This window comes from Cryptotermes secundus, unplaced genomic scaffold (assembly GCF_002891405.2).
Source record: "Cryptotermes secundus unplaced genomic scaffold, Csec_1.0 scaffold316, whole genome shotgun sequence".
NCBI classification, from domain to species: domain Eukaryota; kingdom Metazoa; phylum Arthropoda; class Insecta; order Blattodea; family Kalotermitidae; genus Cryptotermes; species Cryptotermes secundus.
The window spans coordinates 61,351-82,617 of NW_019738875.1; the positions used below are offsets into that span (position 1 = coordinate 61,351).

Below are 21,267 nucleotides of genomic sequence, written 5' to 3' on the forward strand. Positions count from 1 at the left end.
AACGTGTTTAGCCACTGAAGACGCTGTTCGGATTGTTAATTGGTTTATTTAACAACCTACCAGTCTCGGCTACAATTAATTACAACACTGTTGCAGGGTTTCACAATTTACAAACCCTACACACAAATCAATTCACTCTGTCACAATTCACTCGTTACAACTGAACTCGGTGACTACTACAATTCAATTCAACTTGTAACTCGCCGCTGGCTAGATTCCAACTCAACTGTAGGCTGCTGCCTTGAGAACTCACTTCGGCGGCTGATACACTTTTAACTGCCTTCAGCGGCTGTGTAGTTCCCTTATATAGTCGCAGTCTTCGCCTGTTACGTAGCAATGCTGTTGGGAGTTGTTTACAGGTATGTAGCAATGGCGGCATTGTGTGTTACGTCACCGCGGGGAGAGGGGCAGGGTGTTGACTTGCCTATTACCATAGTAACGACAGCGCTACGATGCCGCCACATACCGCTGGGGAGGGAGGGGTGTCCTCCATTGCGCAACACGTCACACTGCTCCCTCCTTAAGGCTGTTCGTCCCAAATAGCCTAATGGTGCACCCCTGTTCCCTTGTCTTTAGAGGCTGTGCTTTCTGCGTCTCCTGGTATTTCGGCTACTCCTTGCAGTGATTGTTCTATCGGCATCTAATTTTGCCAGCATGGCGATTATTTGCTGCATATCTTGTTTCTCCATTTTGTTGCAGTAAAGTACTCGATGCACAATAATTCAATTATTTGTTGAGGCTTGTTTAAGTTCGTAAACAATTCTGACACCAGTGTAACTGATGACACCATTCGGATTGTTAATTGGTTTATTTAACAACCTACCAGTCTCGGCTACAATTAATTACAACACTGTTGCGGGGTTTCACAATTTACAAACCCTACACACAAATCAATTCACTCTGTCACGATTCGCTCATTACAACTGAATACGGTGACTACTACAATTCAATTCAACTCGTAACTCGCCGCTGGCTAGATTCCAACTCAACTGTAGGCTGCTGCCTTGAGAACTCGTTCACTGCTGACTTGAGAACTCACTTCGGCGGCTGATACACTTTTAACTGCCTTCGGCGGCTGTATAGTTCCCTTATATAGTCGCAGTGTCTGCCTGTTACATAGCAACGCTGTTGGGAGTTGTTTACGGGTACGTAGCAATTGCGGCGCTGCGTGTTACATCACCGCGGGGAGAGGGGCAGGGTGTTGACTTGCCTATTACCATAGTATTGACAGCGCTACTATACCGCCACGTACCGCTGGGGAGGGAGGGGTGTCCTCCATTGCGCAACATGTCACAATATTATACTCGGAAATACAAACAGGCTTCTTTACCTGTCCATGTCTCCTTTGAACATCAACCATGCTCGAATTGTGAATTGTGGAAATCATATTCACAACACGAGTATCCCTCCAGGACCAAAGAAGAATAACCCCTTTCCTCCTGAATGTGGTTTCCCCATGTTTCAGGGATTTACATTCCTCTTTCATATCTGGAGGAAGGCCTCTGTTCACCCTAATTGTTCCACAAACACGTACTTTCCTCGAAAATAGGCGTTCTGCAGTTGCCACACTGTTATAATAATTGTCTTGATAGACATGGTAATTTTGATCAAGACAGGGTTCCAAAACGGAAAGAAGAGTTTCTTGTAATTTCTTTCCTTCACCAGAATAAATTTCTAAATTTCCAATATAGCCTGAAGTGCTTTCAGTAACTACACAAACAAGTAGGCCATACTTTGTAAGTTTCCCAGGATTATATGTTCACATACGAAGCCTTCCCCTCCAAGGAATCACAGATTCGTCCAAAGACAGTTGTTGGTTTAGCTTATAAACTGTCTGAAATTTCTGAACGAGAAAGTTCAATAAGGGCTGAATTTTGAAAAGCCTGCTTGTTGATTGTGGTTGCAGTTCATTATTACTGAAATGCAAACACCACAAAATTTGCTCAAATCTCTTATGGCTCATTAGTTTGCCGAAAATTGGAATTTCTAAAAATGGATCTGTTGAGCAATACTCTTTCAGATTATCCCTCCTTGTATGGCCCATTAGAAAGATAATTGTAAAAAATTTTCTCATTTCTGCTGAAGTGACATCCACCCACTTCAACGCCTTATAACTTCTGTCATAATGTTCACGGTGTTGGAGATAGTATCTGTTAGTTTCCTGACATAGCATGTCAAAGAAACTATCTCCAAAAAAACAGTTCCGCTACTTCAGACACTTGCGTTGGGTCCGATGGAATTTACTTCACCCCTGGATTTCCAGTAAACTGTCCCAAAACAGGCGTTTTGTCTACTTTTCCCAATGTGGCTGTCCCCGCAGTGTTGCTACCCTCACATTCGTCGGAGCTACGGTCACTTTCACTTTCACTGTCTGTGGTCACAATTTTTTGTTCGCCCCTGCCACACTCACTATCAGATTGTGAGTCGCTATCACTAGCAGACTCACAAGGGACATCATATAGCTCATCGGAGAAAAAGTCAGATATTTCTTGTTCTCCAAGAAATCACTTGGGTGTCAACCGCTTTGGTCTTTGATCCATACTGAACTACTGACTGACAGCTTGCTACATAAAGCTTGAAGAAATAAAGGCATCTATTTTCCTTCGCATGGGCATAGAGTTACAGTGAGGTCTACTAACTGACTGATCAGCAGACATTCCAGAGCCTTATAACGCAGCTGCAAGCAGCTACGTGGAGCCAGAGAGATGTATAGTGTGTTGCAACTTATCGTGTTTTAAAAACCTGTTAACACGCGAATGGTCCGCCATGTTTAAAAGCGAAAAACCTTTTAAAGGGTGCGCGGTCCGCAAAGTGTTAATTAATTAAGCACCAGGACATGAGGACATATGAAGGAGTGGAGGCAAAGGTCCACACAATATTAATCTTGCTCTGGATGGAGGTGAGTGGTCAGCTTCACACTCTGGCCACTTTACACGCAAGGTAAATGCTTAGGAACAAAGAAAAAGAACTCTCTTGTCACTGTTGAGAACTGAAGCATGATTCTTCAGCTGTTCAGCCCATATCCAGGCTCCTATAGAAGTTTCAGATAAAAATAAAACTCACTTTACACACAATACACTTTTCTTTAAGTCATACAGTTTTCAAGACAATTAAAAAATGTATTTTATGCAGTCTGCAGGCAATAACAAGTTAACACACCAAATTCTTACAATATGAAAACATTTCCTAAGTTGTTTAAAATGTTTCAAGAAAATAACAGAGAATAATTCAACTATCTAAACATCTCAAAATCAAGAAATTAACAATTTTCTCATGCTTACATAACTTCTTTTACCTGCAACTACAGACCAACGTTTCTTGATCCTGAATTAAAATGGCTCTAAGCATGAGTGATGAGCACTTCTACCTTAGAACATGTAAATTCTCTGATGCAGACTGCAGAAGCCATCTATTTCCCATAATATCAAGGACAAATCAAAGACTTCAGTCAAATGGTTTAACACTCCTGTTTCATACATGAGAGGTTTCTGATATGAGACTGTTTGGGATTTTTCAACACCTTCATGGAAATTACATGATAGTACCTTAAAATTGGCCAACCACTTAATTTCAGATCCTTTTCTGATAGTCATCATCATCATCAGCAGCAGCAGCATGCTACAGATGATGATGATGACGACGACCTATGCAGTTGATGTTAAAGGAACTAAGAAGCATAATACTGGTATCAATGACAATGGCCAGATACAGTAAAGCATGTTGATATTTCAACCTGAAAATTAATATAACATCTTCCTCACCTGTTTGAGAATTTAACTGTTATCTCACGTCCTAATTGGGCCTGGTACTTCTTGTTTAACAACAACAGGAACTCTGTCTTAAAAACAATCTCAAGGAAACTGTCATAATCTTCTTTCATGTGCAGGATTAAGAAGTCATCCTAAAATGAACAATTATGCAGCACAGTGAAATAAATAGAGCATGAACAATCTTGGCTAGGAACAGTTTGGTGCTGGTATCATCTTGTGAATGTACACCATCATTATCATTTTTAAAAGGAATAAAGTTAGTTAGTTAGTTATTGGAGAGGGTGGGTTTCCCCATGTACTGAGACCTGTATTGGTCCATTGTGCTTCCCTCTATGATTTCTACCAGTCTCTATATCCTACCAGTACTGGTGCTTACCACCAGTCCCGCCCAGCCAGCGAGACCGGCTCTACTAGCTGAGAGGTATCTATAATGCTTCCCCCATCTACCAGAGGTATTAGAGACTGCTGTTGGGCGGGAAACGTCCGTTAATTTGGCTCAGTGACCTCCTTTGGAGATATGAGGTTCTTTTACGTGTCGTATAGCTACGACACGGGACCCACAGCTTAAAGTCCCTCTCGGAGGACTTGTTCCCTGAATTTATCTGCCCTTAAAAATTCGACGACCTCTGCCGGGTATTTCAACCCGCGTAATACGAGTCATGAGGTGGGAACGTTACCTCTAGACTATGGAGGCCGTTTGAAGGAATAAAGTTACTAAACAACATGACATCTGTAATGTAACAACAACAAATTTTATCTGCAATAAAGTAAAACAAACAACAATTGGGAGTGAAAAAATCTAAAACAAAATATATATGTCAAATGTGTACTGTACTCAAGTGCAGTGCATCTTTCAACTTCTATCTAACAAGAAATTTCCTCCACAATCTCTTCCTACCTGTAAGGTACTAAGCGACACATGGCTGATATCTTCAAAATCTAACTTTCGCTTCATAACTTCAACAGGCTTTCCTTTCTCAGGTCCCTTCTTCACTGCTTCTCTCCCAACTAAGAGAACCGAGTGAGATGTTAATATCAAGTCCCTGCGGGCTGCCTAGAAATAAATTAAAAACATAATTACAAATGCAATGCTGTTTCTCCTTATAGGAAGAAACTGAATTCACAATTAGCAAATGTTATCCTTCTGCCATAATGAAATAATCACGTACAAGTGAAAACATTAATGTTATATTCTATAAACTGAGTGAAAAAGTGCGCTTTCACTGTGGATCTTTTAAATGGGTCAGCAACAGCTAAGACCAAATTATTTACCAAAATTTACGTATGTTCTACAGTAATTTCCTCTCTTGATCTTACAAGAAATTAAAATAAACATCTTTCCAGAAAATTTTCTATAACACAAGAGGGCTCTGAGCCATCTGGCTGAGTTTCTTCAAATACAAGACATAACAAGCAGTTCTGACCAGACTGCATATCCTGCTTCACTGTTGCACAATTTCTAGTATTACAGATCTATTATACTGTCATGTGTTGGAGTGACTAGAGATGAGGTTTTGGGTTGGTAGTTGGACACTTCAATACACAACTCGTGGTACACTCTACAAATCACTGTCACACACAGACTAGTGTTCTCAGCCATGGTCTTCACTGTACTGCTTGGTAACATCTTCCAACAGTGGACGTTCCTCTGCTTCTGGGCTCACATCCTTGCAGGCTGGCGGCCATCTCACACCAACATCCTACTTTTCCAGCTGCTGTCTCAGGACTCTTTTAATGGCACCTCTCCCAACAATATCAGCATGGACCACATAGAAAAAACCGCTTCCCAGTCACTCCACTGTTGCGTGTTACATAGCCGTTGCCTAGCAATGGCTGTTTCTCTGGCTCCACAGTCTTGGCTTTCAGCAGACATGCCTCATTATTATTACTATTATTCTTATTTTCTTTAATTTTATTTGTGTGAAGAACTTGGTACTTAACTACATGTTCTGCCCATGTGAAATATGTTTGATAAAACCTCATTCACATTGCCCTTCACTCCTTACAGAAGCCAGGAAACAATGCAGGATCAATAGAGAAAATCATTTCTGAAAGTATTTCAATGACATGGAAACTGCAAGGAATATTTAGTAAAAGAACTGAAGACCTTCTGAAAACAGGGAGGGGGCTTCACTGGTGAGCCCCAATCTAAAAGATAATCAACCAAAAACTGTAACATACTCTTCCTGCTGACAGCTATGCTCACAAAACTTAACACTTTGCGGACCGGCAATTTAAACACCCTGGGAACCGTCATTTTTAAACCTTCTACCGTAACTTGTGCACTGTTCACATTAAAAATTAATATAAAATCTCCTAATTAATTTTATGAACTAAAATTTTTGGAGAACACTTACCAATTCTCCTAGAAGTGCTTGAGAGTGTGATATTTCTGGAAACATTCCCCTTTGTGAAGTGGCATTATACAGAACTTGCACATGTAGACAGTCATACTCCTTTTGTTGTGTACTGTGCAAACATGGAATCACCTAGAAGGCTGCTTCCCCTTGGTATGTTCACTCTTCACAATTTTCACGAGAGTATGTTTCTGCATATCACCCGAGAGTCGCCCAGGGGGGTCAAAATGAGGCCTGCCTGGGGTGGGAGTAGACAGCCCCAGTCGTACTAAGACTGTGTCTTCCGCCGGTTCTGCCGCCACCGTGACGTCTGTAGCCCAGGCTTTTGCCACATTCAGCAGAAATGCCTTGTATTTCAATTTTGAATGAGGGTTTAGATTTTTGAAAACCAAAAATGAATTGAAAATGGCACAATTTATAAGCCACAAGGCAACTTTCTTTGTCCACTTTACTGTTTTCCGAGGAAGAGAATAATAGGCCAAGTACTGATCGGCTCTATCAACTCCCTTCATGAACATATTATACTCGGAAATACAAACAGGCTTCTTTACCTGTCCATGTCTCCTTATCAACCATGCTCGAATTGTGAACTGTGGAAACACATTTCCGCTACTTCAGACACTTACATTGGGTCCGATGGAATTTGCTTCACCCCTGGATGTCCAGTAAACTGTCCCAAAGAGGCGTTTTGTCTACTTTTCCTCATGTGGCTGTCCCCGCAATGTTTCTACCCGCACTTTCATCAGAGCTACTGTCACTTCCACTTTCACTTTCACTTTCACTTTCACTGTCTGTCTGGTCAATCATTTGTTCGCCCCTGCCACACTCACTATCAGATTGTGAGTCACCATCACTAGCAGACTCACAAGGGACCTCAGATAGGTCATCGAAGAACAAGTCAGATATTTCTTGTTCTCTGGGAAAATGCCTGGACCTCAACCTCTTCCGACCTTGATCTATTTTGCACTAGTAACTTCCTGCCTGGTGCATGCAGCTGGAAGATGAACAAAGGCATTTTCTTTTGGAGTGAGAAAGGAAAACAGCTGGGTCATAAACAGTGGGGTCATGTTACTGACTACGAAGTAAACATTCAAGACGTCTATCACGCATCAGTCATGCGTCTGCCTGGCACCAGTGCAAGGTATAGTGTGTTTCAACATAACATGTCCTAAAGTCATAACAATATGCCACCGGGCCACCACGTTTAAAAGAAATATGCCACCAGTCCGCAAAGTGTTAAAAGAGGGACAGAAACTGTTTGTGAAGCACATTTCTTCAATACCTTCAACTGAGCATATGAATCATATTACCGTAATATCTGTGGAAAGCTCACTGACTTTGTATGCTGGACTATGTTCACTCATGCAAGCAAAAACTATGCATCAGGTGACATACTGGGCCATTCGGAAATTCCGACATCATTTTAACCTATGTTTCCATTTTTATCTCAGTTACAGTTCTATAGCTTGTAATAGCTCAGAATAGCTCACCTTAAATCGTCGGTCATACTTCTTTACCACTTCGGCAAATGCCACTTTCTCTCGACGCCCAACAAGGTTTTGGAGGAGAGGTCTTGAATCAAGACCAATGTAGTCACCAGCAAAGTTACGATTAATTGAAAATCTTCTCCGTTCCTTCTTACCAAACATCAAATCTAAAAAAAGACAGTATAAAACTTGCAATGATATGAATTACCTACATCAGTTTATTTGCTGGATTCTAAGAAATAATACACATCAGAATTTACATTGTTAAATGTGAATAAACACATCTGCAGTTTTATACGAGGGTTGGGACTTTAATAGTGGCAACACTGCTGTAGAGACACCATGCAACGGACCCAAATAATGTCGCTTATACCACACATTATGTTACATACCTACCTTACCTCAGAGCAAATGGACTCTCACTTCCCACATCACGCGCATGCGCAGTGACGAGAAGAACAGAGCCTCATGTTAGCTGGCAGTCTAATGTAGTGTTTTCACGATGTTTTAGAAACAGGAACAATGGAGTTGGATAAAGATTGAATGTGCCAGAGGCCGTACAGCATGACAGTGTCATCAAGGTCTTCAAGAGTCTTGCGGGGAACCTGCATTGCCTTAGAGAACAGTGGCAAGGTGCGTAAAAGCCTTCAACAAGGGACGCCAAAATGTGGCAGACATACATTGGCCAGGTTGTCCTAGTGTCAGTGAAGAAGTGTATGCTCTTTTCGCATTACTGGAGAGGGATCAACGTCATACAATTCGTGAGCTGGCTCAAGAGACAGGATTAGCGCATAAAACTGTGCTTCACATTCTGAAGGAACGCCTGGGTATGAGAAAATTGCATCACGATGGGTTCTGCACGATTTGATGGAAATACAGAAATGGCTACAATATGACACTGCTTGTAACCACTTGGAGCGCTATGAGCGCGAAGGAGAGGCTTTCTTACACTGTATCATTACGCTGGATGAGACATGGGCCAAATCGTATGAGCCACAAATGAAAGGCCAATCGAATAAACGGCGTAATTACGGGTCACCACGAAACTCAAAAGTTCGTGAGAACCCCAACAATGTGAAAGTTATGGCGATTTTCGTGTACGACTGTGATGGTGTTATCCTAACGCATACCGTTCCCTGACAGCAGACAGTCAATGCACAGTATTACTGTTCATTTTTGTAACACAACCTGCGACCAGCTTTGAGAAAGAAGCGGCAACACTTTCTGCAGAACCCACCCATCATTTTGCAGGACAATGCTCGGCCACACACAGTGCAAGCTGTGGCTGATTTGTTCAATCGATGGGGCTGGGAAGTGCTGTACTATCCACCATACTCCCTGGACTTAAGCCCTTGTGACTTCAACTTGATTCCTAAGATGAACCACTTCATGGCATTCTCTTCAGAACTGTTCCAGAGATTCTTCAGGCAGTAGACCGCTCCATTTGAACTATCAACACAACAGGCACTGCTAAAGGTATGCTACGACTTCCACATTGCTGGCAACGGGTTGTACACTATGCTGGTGACTACACTGAAGGACAGTAAAACTTCAAAACATGCATCTATTTTGTATCAGTTGTAAATAAATAGTTGCCACTATTAAAGTTCCAACCCTCATATTTAAAAAATGCCTGTAAGATCATAAAACATGCAAAAAGCAATGTTAAAAACTTAGTAAAACACTGTCAAATTACAGCATGTTAAAGGAAAAAAAAAAAGGAAAACCAAAAAACCCAGAATTTTAAGAAACGTGTGTCCCTGAATTTATGTGTATATTCTACTGTATTCTTTATTCATGCATTTGAACCCATGGATGATAAAACCTCATATGCTTCTTACCTCTATTATACAATAATTGATAACACCGACTAGTGTCATTCATTTTGTAGATATTCAATGCCTTTACATGTTTCGTTCAGCTTTGACCATCGTCATTAGGCACAAAATCAACATATTTAGGAATTACTATTACAAAGCTCACAATACATACTGAGAAGCTGTTATATAAAAAAGTATTTACAATTATTTAGATTAAAGATCATATTAATGTATAATATTTAACATCTTGAACTGATATGATTTGTGGCCTTGTGCCTCTTCTGTTAAAAAAGGAAGGTTTGGATATTATTTTCCATCCTCAGAGGCCCATGCAGTGATGCCCCTTTTTTAGCTTGTTAAGATTCTGTGTTGTTGTAATGTCAAGTTGTTTCCCTTTTGACTCTGTTTTACCTCAACATCACAACAACACAGAATCTTAATAAGGTAAAAAAAGGGCATCACTGGGTTTCCTCTTTGGCTGTGGTTTGAAGCAAAACATAGTCAAAGAGGAAATAACTCGACATCACAATACAGAATCTTAATGAGCTAAGGAAAAGGGTATCACTGCGGGGTCCCCTAAGCATGGCAAATAATACCCCAACTTTCCATTTTAACAGAGAGGCACATGTCAGTATCTTCCTCCAAACCTTCAGTAATGATCTACCAGATTAGATCGTCTCACATCCCAGATGACAGCATCTTCATAGTCAGTGCCATGAAAACACCAAACCTCAATCTCCTTCTTGCATATAGGTATTATAATATTCAGGAAAGTCTATAAACTCATGTCTCTCTAAATTTCATTCCTCTTTGTTCTTGTTTAATGTACTGATGTAATATTTGTTTGACATGACCGCCTAACATTTTAGAGCTACAAACAGATATGTGGTGCAATCCAAAAATTCCCGAAATATATTAATAAAAACTATTACATCTTACCTAGATCTTATTCTGCACCATCACCTTCAAAGTAGTCCCCTTGGGAGCACATACACCGATCACAGCGTTTCTGCCACTTTTGAAATGCATCCTGGAAATCTTTCTTTGTTAGGGTGTTTAGTACCGTCTGCGTTTCTGCTTGAATTTCCTCAACTGTATCAAGTCTTCACCCCTTCAACTTGATTTTCATCTTGGGGAAGAGAAAGAAGTCGCATGGAGCTAAGTCTGGCGAGTACTGTGGGTGAGGAACAACTGCCATCTTGTTTTTAGCCAAAAATTCCTGCACAATCTAAGCCATATGAGGTCGTGGGTTTTCATGGTGGAGTACCCAGTCATTCGTGCTCCACTTCTCTGGACGTTTTCTCCTCATGTTCTCCCTCAAACGCCTTAGAACATCATGATAGAACTCTTTATTGACTGTCTGACCAGGAGGGATGAACTCCTTATGAACAATCCCGTCAATATCAAAAAACAGATCAACGTGGACTTAATGTTGCTCTTGACTTGTCGAGCATTTTTGGCCGAGGTGAAGAAGGGCTCTTCCATTGCAACGATTGCTGCTTGCTTTCAGGGTCATAGCCATAAACCCAACTTTCCTCACCAGTGACAACCTTCGAAAGAAAGTTTGGATCCTCTTGAAGCTGTTGCTGAAGTTCCCTGCAGACTTCCAAGCAATGCTGCTTCTGTTCATTTTGCAGCAGTTGTGGCACAAACTTTGCCGCAATCCTCATGTTCAGTTCCTCTGACAAAATTCGTTGACATGTACCATAACTTAGTCCCAAGGTGTTACAGAGGTCTTGGATGGTCAGTTTACGATCTTGCAGAATCAGATCCCTAACTTTCACGACATTTTCTGGTGTTCTGCCCATTGACGGCCGTCCCAAACGATCGTCATCATCAGTCAATGTTCGGCCACTTTTAAAACGCTTACACCAGTTGTAAGTTTGTGTCTGGTCTAAGCGCTTGTCATCAAAAGCTTGCTTCAACATTTGGTGCATTCCTGCAGCAGGTTTCCCAAAGTTTAAAACAAAACTTTGTACAGAATCGATGCTCTCTCAGGTCAGCCATCGCAAAACCGCAAACTCACGGAAACACAACAATGGAAATACGTTCACCAACAATAAACCCAACCACTCAACTCAATGCCGCTTGCCACACTGATTCAAGAAGGATGTGTGAGGAGACACCTAGCAGTATTTTGATGTACTCATAACCATTCACGCGCAAAATTCAAATTTCGGAAACTTTTTGATTGCCCCACATATAAGCTACTGGCATCAAGAGGTAAATTACCTAAAAGCATTCAGAACAAACATGGGACAAAGAAAGACACTTGCTGCATTTGGACTGGATAGTGAGACCTGCAGAAGCAGGAAACTTCTCTCTATAAACAGAAGGCACTAAACAATTTTCTGAATACCTTACCTTACTTTATGTGAGCCACTTACTTGCAGCTTCTTCCTTCTGTCGGTCATGTTGTCGGCGCGCAAAGTACTTTTTAAACGCCTTCTGGATTACTCTTGCATACTGATTGTATCTCCTATCTCTTTGGTCTTCCAACATGAACAGCTGCATTTAATTCAAGCATTAAAACAATATTTTAATATTCATAAAACATAAATATGAATTTGTACTTATTTGTTAACACTTTATACCTGGTTACTTATGGATCATTTGTTATTCAATAAAATATCTGGTAGCTATCTTAAGAATCGCTGTGACTGTGCTTCTGACTATTATTTCTTTAATGTGAACAAGCTGCAGTAAGTGTAGAAGTCAATTTGAAACATGAAACCTTTACAAATTTCTCATAATAATGTAACGTGTTTCCTCGTTACTGAAGACGCCGTAGAGATGGTTAATTGGTTTATTTAACAATCTACAACTAACGGCTACAATTACTTATCTTACAGTTGCGGGGTTTCACACTTTATAACCCTAAGCGCATTAATCTGTCGACACTGTTGCGGGGTTTCACGATTTATAACCCTATGCGCAAATCAGTTCACTCTGTGTTCAGTAGTATACACGTTGACAGTAGGGGAGCTTTGTATCACTGTATCACACGCTCCCAATTACACAATCGCACACACGTCCGGATCTTCTTACCGCGACGGCTGCTATACTCCAACTGTAGTCGGCTGGCTGTTACTTTATAANCAATTGATAATGTAACACCTAACAGTTGTAATGTTTCCCATATTAGTATCTCTCTCAGAATTATTTATTAAGTGAAGAGGACCCGCTTTACTTTGACTTTACAACCTGTACCTTTATACTTTCTTCAATTTCATATAAGAATAATGTTAATTTTTGGATAGAATTAATAAATAACCTACGAGCCGGCCGCATTTTACCCCCGAGAATATTCCAAGAATATTCCTGGTATTCATTTCTGTTATGCGCTGAGTCAATCCCAGGGCCAAAGTGCGTCTGGAAGGATTAGGGCAATTGAAAAAAATCCAATGACCTCATCGGGACTCCAACCTGCGACCTTCCGGCTTGTAGCATAGTGACTCAACCAATTACCCTACTGCATGCCCCCAAATAACCTAATGTAATACATTTAAATATCACAACAGACACTCACAGATTCTGGTGCCTTGATGAAGACCTTAGTTTTACCAAGCTGAAACTGGCTCTTTTCCATGTTGACACTTTTCATAATCCACTCTACGCCTTTTCTCAGATCACCCTGCCATCTGGGCCATGTTTCTTTGGTCAGGATAGCATACCTGTACAGTGTTGATTAATTCTTAGGTTAAATAAAAGTATTTTGTCAATTGCATGCTATACAGCACCAAAGGGTAAGATGAATGTAATTTACAAAATGGAAAGGATGTGGGAAAAATTTTTCATGGCCTAGTTCAAGATATGACACTCAGCAGCATACTCCAGCATACAGAACATGGGAATTGTAAGAAATTGTAAGATTCTAATGGAATTTCAGGTTTTAGCACATACACTGCTTTAATTTACTTCTCCTGTAATTTGATATGATGAAGCCATCTTAGATTGCCTCCTGATTTTATTTACTGCATGCCTTAAATGCATCTTCATAATGCCAATATGAATTAGGAAAATCTTGTCCACATTAATTATTAATAATATAATTATCAATTATTCTAGTATGTCTATAAAGCAAGTTCAGTCATTGCAAATAACTGATAACTGATGGCTTACCAACTTTTTAACTATATGGTGTGTTCTTATTTTCATCTACTTTTGTACTGAAACATATTATTTGTACGTAAGCTACACTAATAATAAAAAAAATACACAACAGCATATTTATCTAACAAAGTTAACCTGTGCAGAAATTTGTTGAATGGTCTCCTGTATGCAAATCCAGCTCTACGAACACGAATGTTTTCTTTCAACCCTAAATATTCAACTTGATGTTTCACTCTCAGCTCCTCCCAGTCTCTTGGGCGTTTTGTTTCATTGGGTTTAATGCACCTGCAAATATCAAACAAAGGAAGTAGCCAATACATGCAGGATTGTAAATGACAGACAAGACAAGCCACATATTCAAAGCAATAAAACGTATGTAGTGAGGCTAGTCAGCTGCCATTAAGCCCAGATTTCAACAAGAGATGTTACAGCATAACACTCCACTTAAAGTCTGAACAGAAATATAACAACAGGATGGGCTGTAGATAAGCTGACACCAGTTACAGGGGGAGAAGACCTTATGGGGTTCTTGTATATAACTTTCTAAGACAGGCTGGTATGAGGAAGGCCAAACAAACAATATCAAGGGATGGCATGATAAAGTGCTTCAGTATTGTTCAGTGACATATGTGAACCAAACAGTGGTGGCAGTTGCATCTGAGGTTCTTATACAGGTGACTATAAAGAGTCTGTCTTTTGGGATACAATGCTGTGTTTTCCAGTAGCGCTGATTGCTGTGTACTTTGGGCTGGTTCCTCGCTTATCTTACTCTTCAATCCTAAATATGAAGGTGATAATCCCTATGAAATGCCGCTTGACTTCCACTGGACTACATGGTGTTATATCCCAGAAGACAGAAGCCTTCTCTTAATGATGAAGTATAATGGTTTAGGGCTTCATGTAAGAAAATCTGGATGAAGTGCAGCCTAGAGCTCTGTATGTGGGAGACAAGATTCAGAGTTTGGGGAACCAAATGGTTTGACACCACCAGAAAGGTTCAAATAGCAACCCTATGGAAGACTGTTATGAAAAGTATTATCTTCTGATAAGATGCTGCATAGTTCAGCAGAAGTAGGAATAATGTACTGCCTCCATGTCACCACTCTGAGAACCTCGAAACCAATGGAGCGTAACTGTATCACTATGTACTGCATCTGGTGACTGGCACTGATTGGTCTACCTCACATTTCAAGTATGTAAGACATGCTAGCACAGGAAAGAGAAAACTCAAGTTAAATTTGGGAATACAGAGACAGCACAAGAAAGATTAACTATGTTGGTAATTATGCAGCAGCTTCACTCAGAAGTAAGTATTATATGATGTACATAAATATAGTCTTAGACGGACATCGTGCAACTGTTGCTGTGTCCCTAGATGAATTAGCTTCCATCAGATATCTGATCTTATTTCAGAAGCATACACTAAACTGAACAGAATGTTTTGAAGGGAATGAATTAATCACCAGTGGGACGAGAGGGTCACAGGTGACTGCAAACTGCCATGGATGGAACGATGGGAGGATCATGTGTAAGGTATGGTCAAATTGAGAAGTCATAAACCACTCTAAGAGGGGGGGGGGGGTTTAAGGTAAAAAAAAAAGGTAATGTTGTCCCTGTGTGTAACTAATTAAGCACTACGCCATGAAAGCATATGGACCACATCTTCTTGACTTTGGCACTAGCTATAGGTGAGTGGCCAGCTTCATGCCATGACCCCTTTAACCCCCGGGGAAAGAGCCCCGAGTACCCACTGGATAGGAGGATGGGTGGACCCCAGAGCTGGTATGGACAACGTGGAGAAGAGAAAATTCTTGACCCTACCAGGACTCGAACTCTGACCCTTCGGTAATTTGGCCCATAGCCAGTCACTATACCAAATACGCTATCCCAGCTCCTCATTCTAAGGGAGGTTCAATGAAATTTCAACAATTATTTAAAATTATTATAAAATAAAATTATTTAAAAAAATTTAAAAATAAAAAACATATTTTATACATTAGACTTAATTCATATATACTTCTAGCACTGTGTGAAATAGGCACATGAAAATTTAAAATAAATTCTTCTCTCATAGTAATTATAGACTAAAATGTATCCTTCAGGGTCAGAGAAAATAGCTAAGTGCATCAATTCTGTCTGAATGATACTATAAGGGTTATGAACATTCTATTACCTGATATAGTGAGGTGTGCATTTCATCAGTTCATCTACTAGTCTGTTGGCCTGGGTTCTAATCTTGCTGCCAGCTGTGGTGGGACGAGACTTACAGTTTGCATTTATTTGGTCAGGGAAGAGACTACGAAGGAATGCACTGCGAACAAAAAGAATACAATTACCTTACAGTTTTCAGCCTATTTTCCTACTTTTTATAGACCAGAAAGATTTATGATTGTATGTCCTTGTGTGCCTTTGCTTCTATCCCCCAAGAGTTACTAGTGAAGCCCTGAACCTGGAGGCTTATGTGAAATAATGTACTAGACAATATACCACACACTTAACTTAATTTCCAACCATCAACAACACCAATATAACAGTAATGTGAACATATGACATGGAAGTAATACTACCACCATTAATATAAGGTCAGAAATACGGTACCATCAACTCTTTTTTTAACAACTACAATCTTATTATAGGTGTATGCATGTGCATAATGACAAATGATACTATGACTGAGCCAATATACATTTGTCTTTCCATTTGTTGGGGATAAGCTGCTGAAATACTGCAGTTAACCTAATTATCTGACTAAAAAACTAAACCTTTAAAATTTTAAAAATAATATACTCTTATAAATGTGAACAACAAAAGTGACACAGTAAGATTTAGCATACCTTTCAACATATCTGAGCAATAACTCTTTTGAAGCTGAGAATGGTAATGAAAGTTTGGAAAGTTATAAATCATTAGGTATTGATCTACTTCTGACAGAACTGTTTCAAACAGTGAAACATTACAGTCTGAGATCCATAAACTCATTAATACTGTTCAAAATAAGGAAGAATTTCCTCAGCAGTGGAAGCAGCTTATCGCTGTAACTATTTAAAAGAAAGGAATAAAATTGGCTGTAGTAATAATCAAGGTATATCACTTTTATCAAACTTCACATAAAATTTTACCCAACATTATTCTCTCAAGGTTAAATCCATGTACAAAATCATGACAGGTCATTAGTGTGGATTTCAATGTAACAGATTAACTACAGATCAGATTGCTTGCATTTATCAGGTATACAGAATACACAGACCTACACTGGGACAGTACGTCAACTACGTGTAGACTTCAAGAGAGCCTATGATTCAGTTAGGATAGTACAACAACAAATCAGTATTGTACAACGTTTTCATTGAGCCTGATATACTCATGAAACTAGTTAGGGTAATTAAAATGCATATAAACGAATCCACGAGCTAGGGTAGCACAGTCGGTACAGCAGGTGCCTTCGGGTTGGATTTTCTTTAAAGGCTCTAATAATTTCCATTTCATTTCATTCATTTAGAGAGTGCAAATACAAAGATGGTAACTGAAAAACATACAGGTCACAAAAAGAAAGTGGTACGGAATCTAGCACCTCTGCTATGCAAGCTATGTATTTCCAACATTTATTTTCGTACATGACCACTAATATTAGAGCCTAATAATGTGAACACACTTACTTGGAACTACTCTGCATCAACTCCACCAAATCAGGAAATAACACATCACGGTTCCGGTCACAGAATCCTTCAACATTGTAAGTTACAATACCAGCATAGTGATGGATAATAAAACCTTCCTTACAGGATTGGTAGTGCTGATGTGTGCCTGATGCCGTCGCCAGTTTCTGCAACATATTCAAGCGGGGCAAAAGAATGCACATTAAATTTAATTCCATGCTTCTAAGATCCTGAGATTACAGAAGAGTCTTATATATCATTCATGAAATTGACAATTCACTCACTGATACAATCCTACCTCAGCAGCTGCATGCTGATGTTTCTGAGCATCTGTAATCATTCTGTGTGACTTGGCTTATCTTAGGAATGCAATACTGGGTATACTTTCATGTTATACAGTATAAAACAATAATTCTAGGAGCACACTTTTTTAGATTGCAGTCTTCTAGGTTAAAACACCAAGCAGTCTCTTCCCTCTACTCCAAAGATGGAGACAGTAAATTCGTCCCTCTGCATATATAAAAAGTTCTGTAGCACTAACTGAAACTCTGAAATCACACATTTTCCAGTTACCAAAAGCAACAAACTGTCAAAGATTGCAGTAGCATAAATTACTGGTTAGTAATCTCCCCCCCCCTAAATGACTGGAAACTTATGATAAACACAATTCATGTATTAATGTTTTCAATTTCCCATTGATTTCAACAGACCATATTTCAGAAACTCTATCTGTGTATGCCTCCTGTTAATTTAACCATTTTCATAAACAAAACACTGTTATTGTTTATGGTGTATAGTATGCCTAATGCTATTGGTCACCTTTATAGTAGATCCTACTACGAAATAAACAGGAATATACTAAATATGACTTAAAATTCCACTGGGAAATGTATCTTTGCAGAAGACCTATATAGAATAGTGGTCTACATTTATTTTAATTTGTCTGTCAATACTGTCACAAACTTCTTTACTGATATGGTCATTATTATTACTTCCTGAGTATAAACTGCTTTATTAACACAATGTGTAGAATTAATTACAGACACATTCTTTCCTGAGATTTCCTTAATTAGTGATGCATGCTGTAGCCTAAATATGCATCAATTACATCACCTTTACTATACTATAACAAATCTCTCAACTTTGCTATTTCTTCTAAATAATTCCACTGTAAGATTTATATTTGTACTTCTTCCCATAAAGAATTACTTTCTCTGGAATTATGGTCTGGGGATAGGATTCATTGTCAGAATTCATTTTATTTACTGAGTTTGCTTTCACATTTTAAAATGTGTCAAACCAATAGGATGCACTGAACTATACTGCTTCATTTTTACTCTACTGGATGATGTAACCCTTAAAATTCCAATTAGGTTGCATAATAAAATGTGTACATTGTAGAAAAATAAAGGTAAAAAAAAAGAATGAAAGGTAGGACAGAAAACTTAAAAAGAAATGTCTATGCACATACAAATGGCTTTCATGAGTATTTCTCAATAATCTGTCAGCACTGTTAACTTTCTCAGTTGGACATATTCCCAGGTCTCTCTCTATTCAAACCTGTATTATGGTAAAAAGAGACTTCCTATCTCGCCTGCTTTACACACAGTTACCTCACTGTGTTATTTCCTTCAAGTCCTTTCCCTGCCAGTAAAGTGACTAAGCAAATATGAAGGTTCCATCAGACTGCCATGAGTCAACCTAACCAATGCTTGTAGTGTACAACTATGAAGGCAAGTAAAATTCAGACACAATTTTATTACATATTTCTGACAAAATAATCACACAGTCATTAAAAGATATCTTTTCCAACATATTTACATTGTTTTCAGTGCAGCAGTTATGAAGTTAGACAGACTTCCTGATTCAATCAGAATAAAACACTTTAGATGGGAATTCTGCTACTCTTTTGTCGCTTCGTTCCATGACTGATCCTCATTTCAGATCCTATTTCATCGAAGCTGATTCTTCATTTGTCCTGGATATACTGGCAGATCTAATCCTTAACCTCAATGCAACTAACATTCCATGATTGCTAAGACCATGCATAATAATGCATACCTTCTGTATCATTCCACCCATTTTTATATGACCCTCTGACTCACCATTCTTATAAGAAAATCACTACTTTTCACATACTCTAACTACAAAAATAATATAACACATCACTGTTCTTCTATAATATTTTCTACCAATGGGGCAGCCATGTTAAATTTGTCACAATACTATCACTGAATAAAACACAACAAAAACCAAGTACATCCAAATGAGGGAATAATATATCCATAAATTTTTCAGTGGTACCAAGCCCCTCATGTCACTCACTATTTAAGAATCTGCTTGACAATTCTTGCACAACTTGTAGCATTAGGTCTGGCAGATTAATAACCATTACATTTATATAGTTTACAAATACACCCATGTAGGAGTATAAATTTTCAGTTTCAAATAGGACACAAAACTGTTGTATAATGATGTCATATGTCTGCTGGATATAATACTGCCATGTGTCTGGGGTTCTGTGACTAATAATAATGGGTTCTGAACTGGATGATTTGATTTATTAACACTTTTTTACAATCAACTCATACTTACAAGCAACACAGTGCTATCGCTGATTTACACAATTTACAGTTCAAAATTACACATGCACCAGGGATTCCCAATCTTCACTAGTCCTATCCTGCTAACAGAATTAACACAATCTCACTGTGACTAAATCTTCTAATCAAACACTAAGTCTTCACAGGCTGACTTCTAATTCTTCTTCAATTACTAACTTCCCATGGCTATCTCCTAGTGACAACTCCATTGTACTCCATCAATTCTCATTCACATAATTTCTGTTGCACTCTTTGTACTCTTCTGTACTCCTACAGCTGAACACTAAACTCAACTACTAAACTGAACTGAACTTCCACTACTGTTCACCTCTCATTATACAGACTCAGGTCCGACCTCACAGAAAACATGTCACATGTCAGAATGTGTGTTCACTGGCCCGTTACCCAGCACTGGGCATGACACATACCACAAAGAAAACACCTCTTCTGTTGTCACAATGCAAGTTTATCGGCCCATTGCCTACCACTGAGCATGCCACAGACCACTCAGAAAACACTTCTTCCAATACCTATTCTATTGTTGCGTGCGCGTATTTTGGGCATTGCCTATAAATGGGTGTCACAATATTATGAAGACATACACATGCTTACCTTCTGCAGGTCCTGATCAACGCCTTCTGACACAGCATGCATGGTAGCACATACATCATCCATTACAGAGAATAGCCCAGGCGGTCGCTTACTCTCAATAAGATCACATACCACTTTGTTATTGAAGTAACTGATTGGAGTCCATTTGATGTTTTCTGCAACATATTCCTCCTGCAACCAAGATGTCAAGCAAATCAAAATGAAACTCATGACAGAAACTTCTTTTTAGATGATATTGAGTAATTATACCACAAATTGTAGGTGTTAAATATGAATGTAAGAGACGATCTTGGTACCAAAATAGAATTTATGGAATGTTGGTCAAGATGATGATAACTGGAATAAGCTGGATAAGAATACATAAGTGGTCATTCTTTGCTCCTTAATGTCAAAGTATTATCTGTTTCATGAAGTATATGGTTACATCAAAACTTCCAATTTCTAGAATATGGTTAGAATTTTTGCCGTTCTGTTACACAATGGTTGGTGTGGCTGCCTTTATTCTGGGGACAAAATGGCTTACTTCTATTCTGCAAGACTGTTTCCAGAGTGTTCCAAGTTTCTGTGAATTTCATGTAACGTGATCTCCAAAATATACTTTTCAAAATCCTGTCTAAATCTCAACACCTTATGAAACTGTTCTAACACACCAATTATTCCCAGCCATTTACACATATGATGGAACCTCGCTTAACGAGCATAATTCGTTCCAGAATCTTACTCGTAATGCGAAACAATTTTTCCCATATAAATTAATATAAAATACTGTGACATGTTGCGCTAAGGAGAACCACCCCCCACCAGCAGTGACGCGGCGGGTGAGTCAGCGCTCCCCTCCCCCTCCTCCGC

At 39.2% G+C, this 21,267-nt stretch overlaps 1 protein-coding gene across 2 annotated transcripts in view; it reads right to left on the reverse strand.

The window, feature by feature from the left end:
- The window catches only part of LOC111871166 (unconventional myosin-Ie), a 154,874-nt gene that overhangs the window by 22,612 nt on the left and 110,995 nt on the right, over positions 1 to 21,267 (reverse strand). For both annotated transcript variants that reach the window (XM_033754129.1, XM_023864054.2), the window contains exons 11-19: positions 20,419 to 20,589; positions 17,204 to 17,370; positions 15,721 to 15,858; positions 13,683 to 13,832; positions 12,964 to 13,108; positions 11,822 to 11,942; positions 7,618 to 7,781; positions 4,669 to 4,824; positions 3,762 to 3,901 (exon numbers count right to left, since the gene is read on the reverse strand). In XM_033754129.1, coding sequence (XP_033610020.1) covers positions 3,762 to 3,901; positions 4,669 to 4,824; positions 7,618 to 7,781; positions 11,822 to 11,942; positions 12,964 to 13,108; positions 13,683 to 13,832; positions 15,721 to 15,858; positions 17,204 to 17,370; positions 20,419 to 20,589 — 1,352 coding nt within the window. The remainder of the gene's footprint in view (positions 1 to 3,761; positions 3,902 to 4,668; positions 4,825 to 7,617; positions 7,782 to 11,821; positions 11,943 to 12,963; positions 13,109 to 13,682; positions 13,833 to 15,720; positions 15,859 to 17,203; positions 17,371 to 20,418; positions 20,590 to 21,267) is intronic.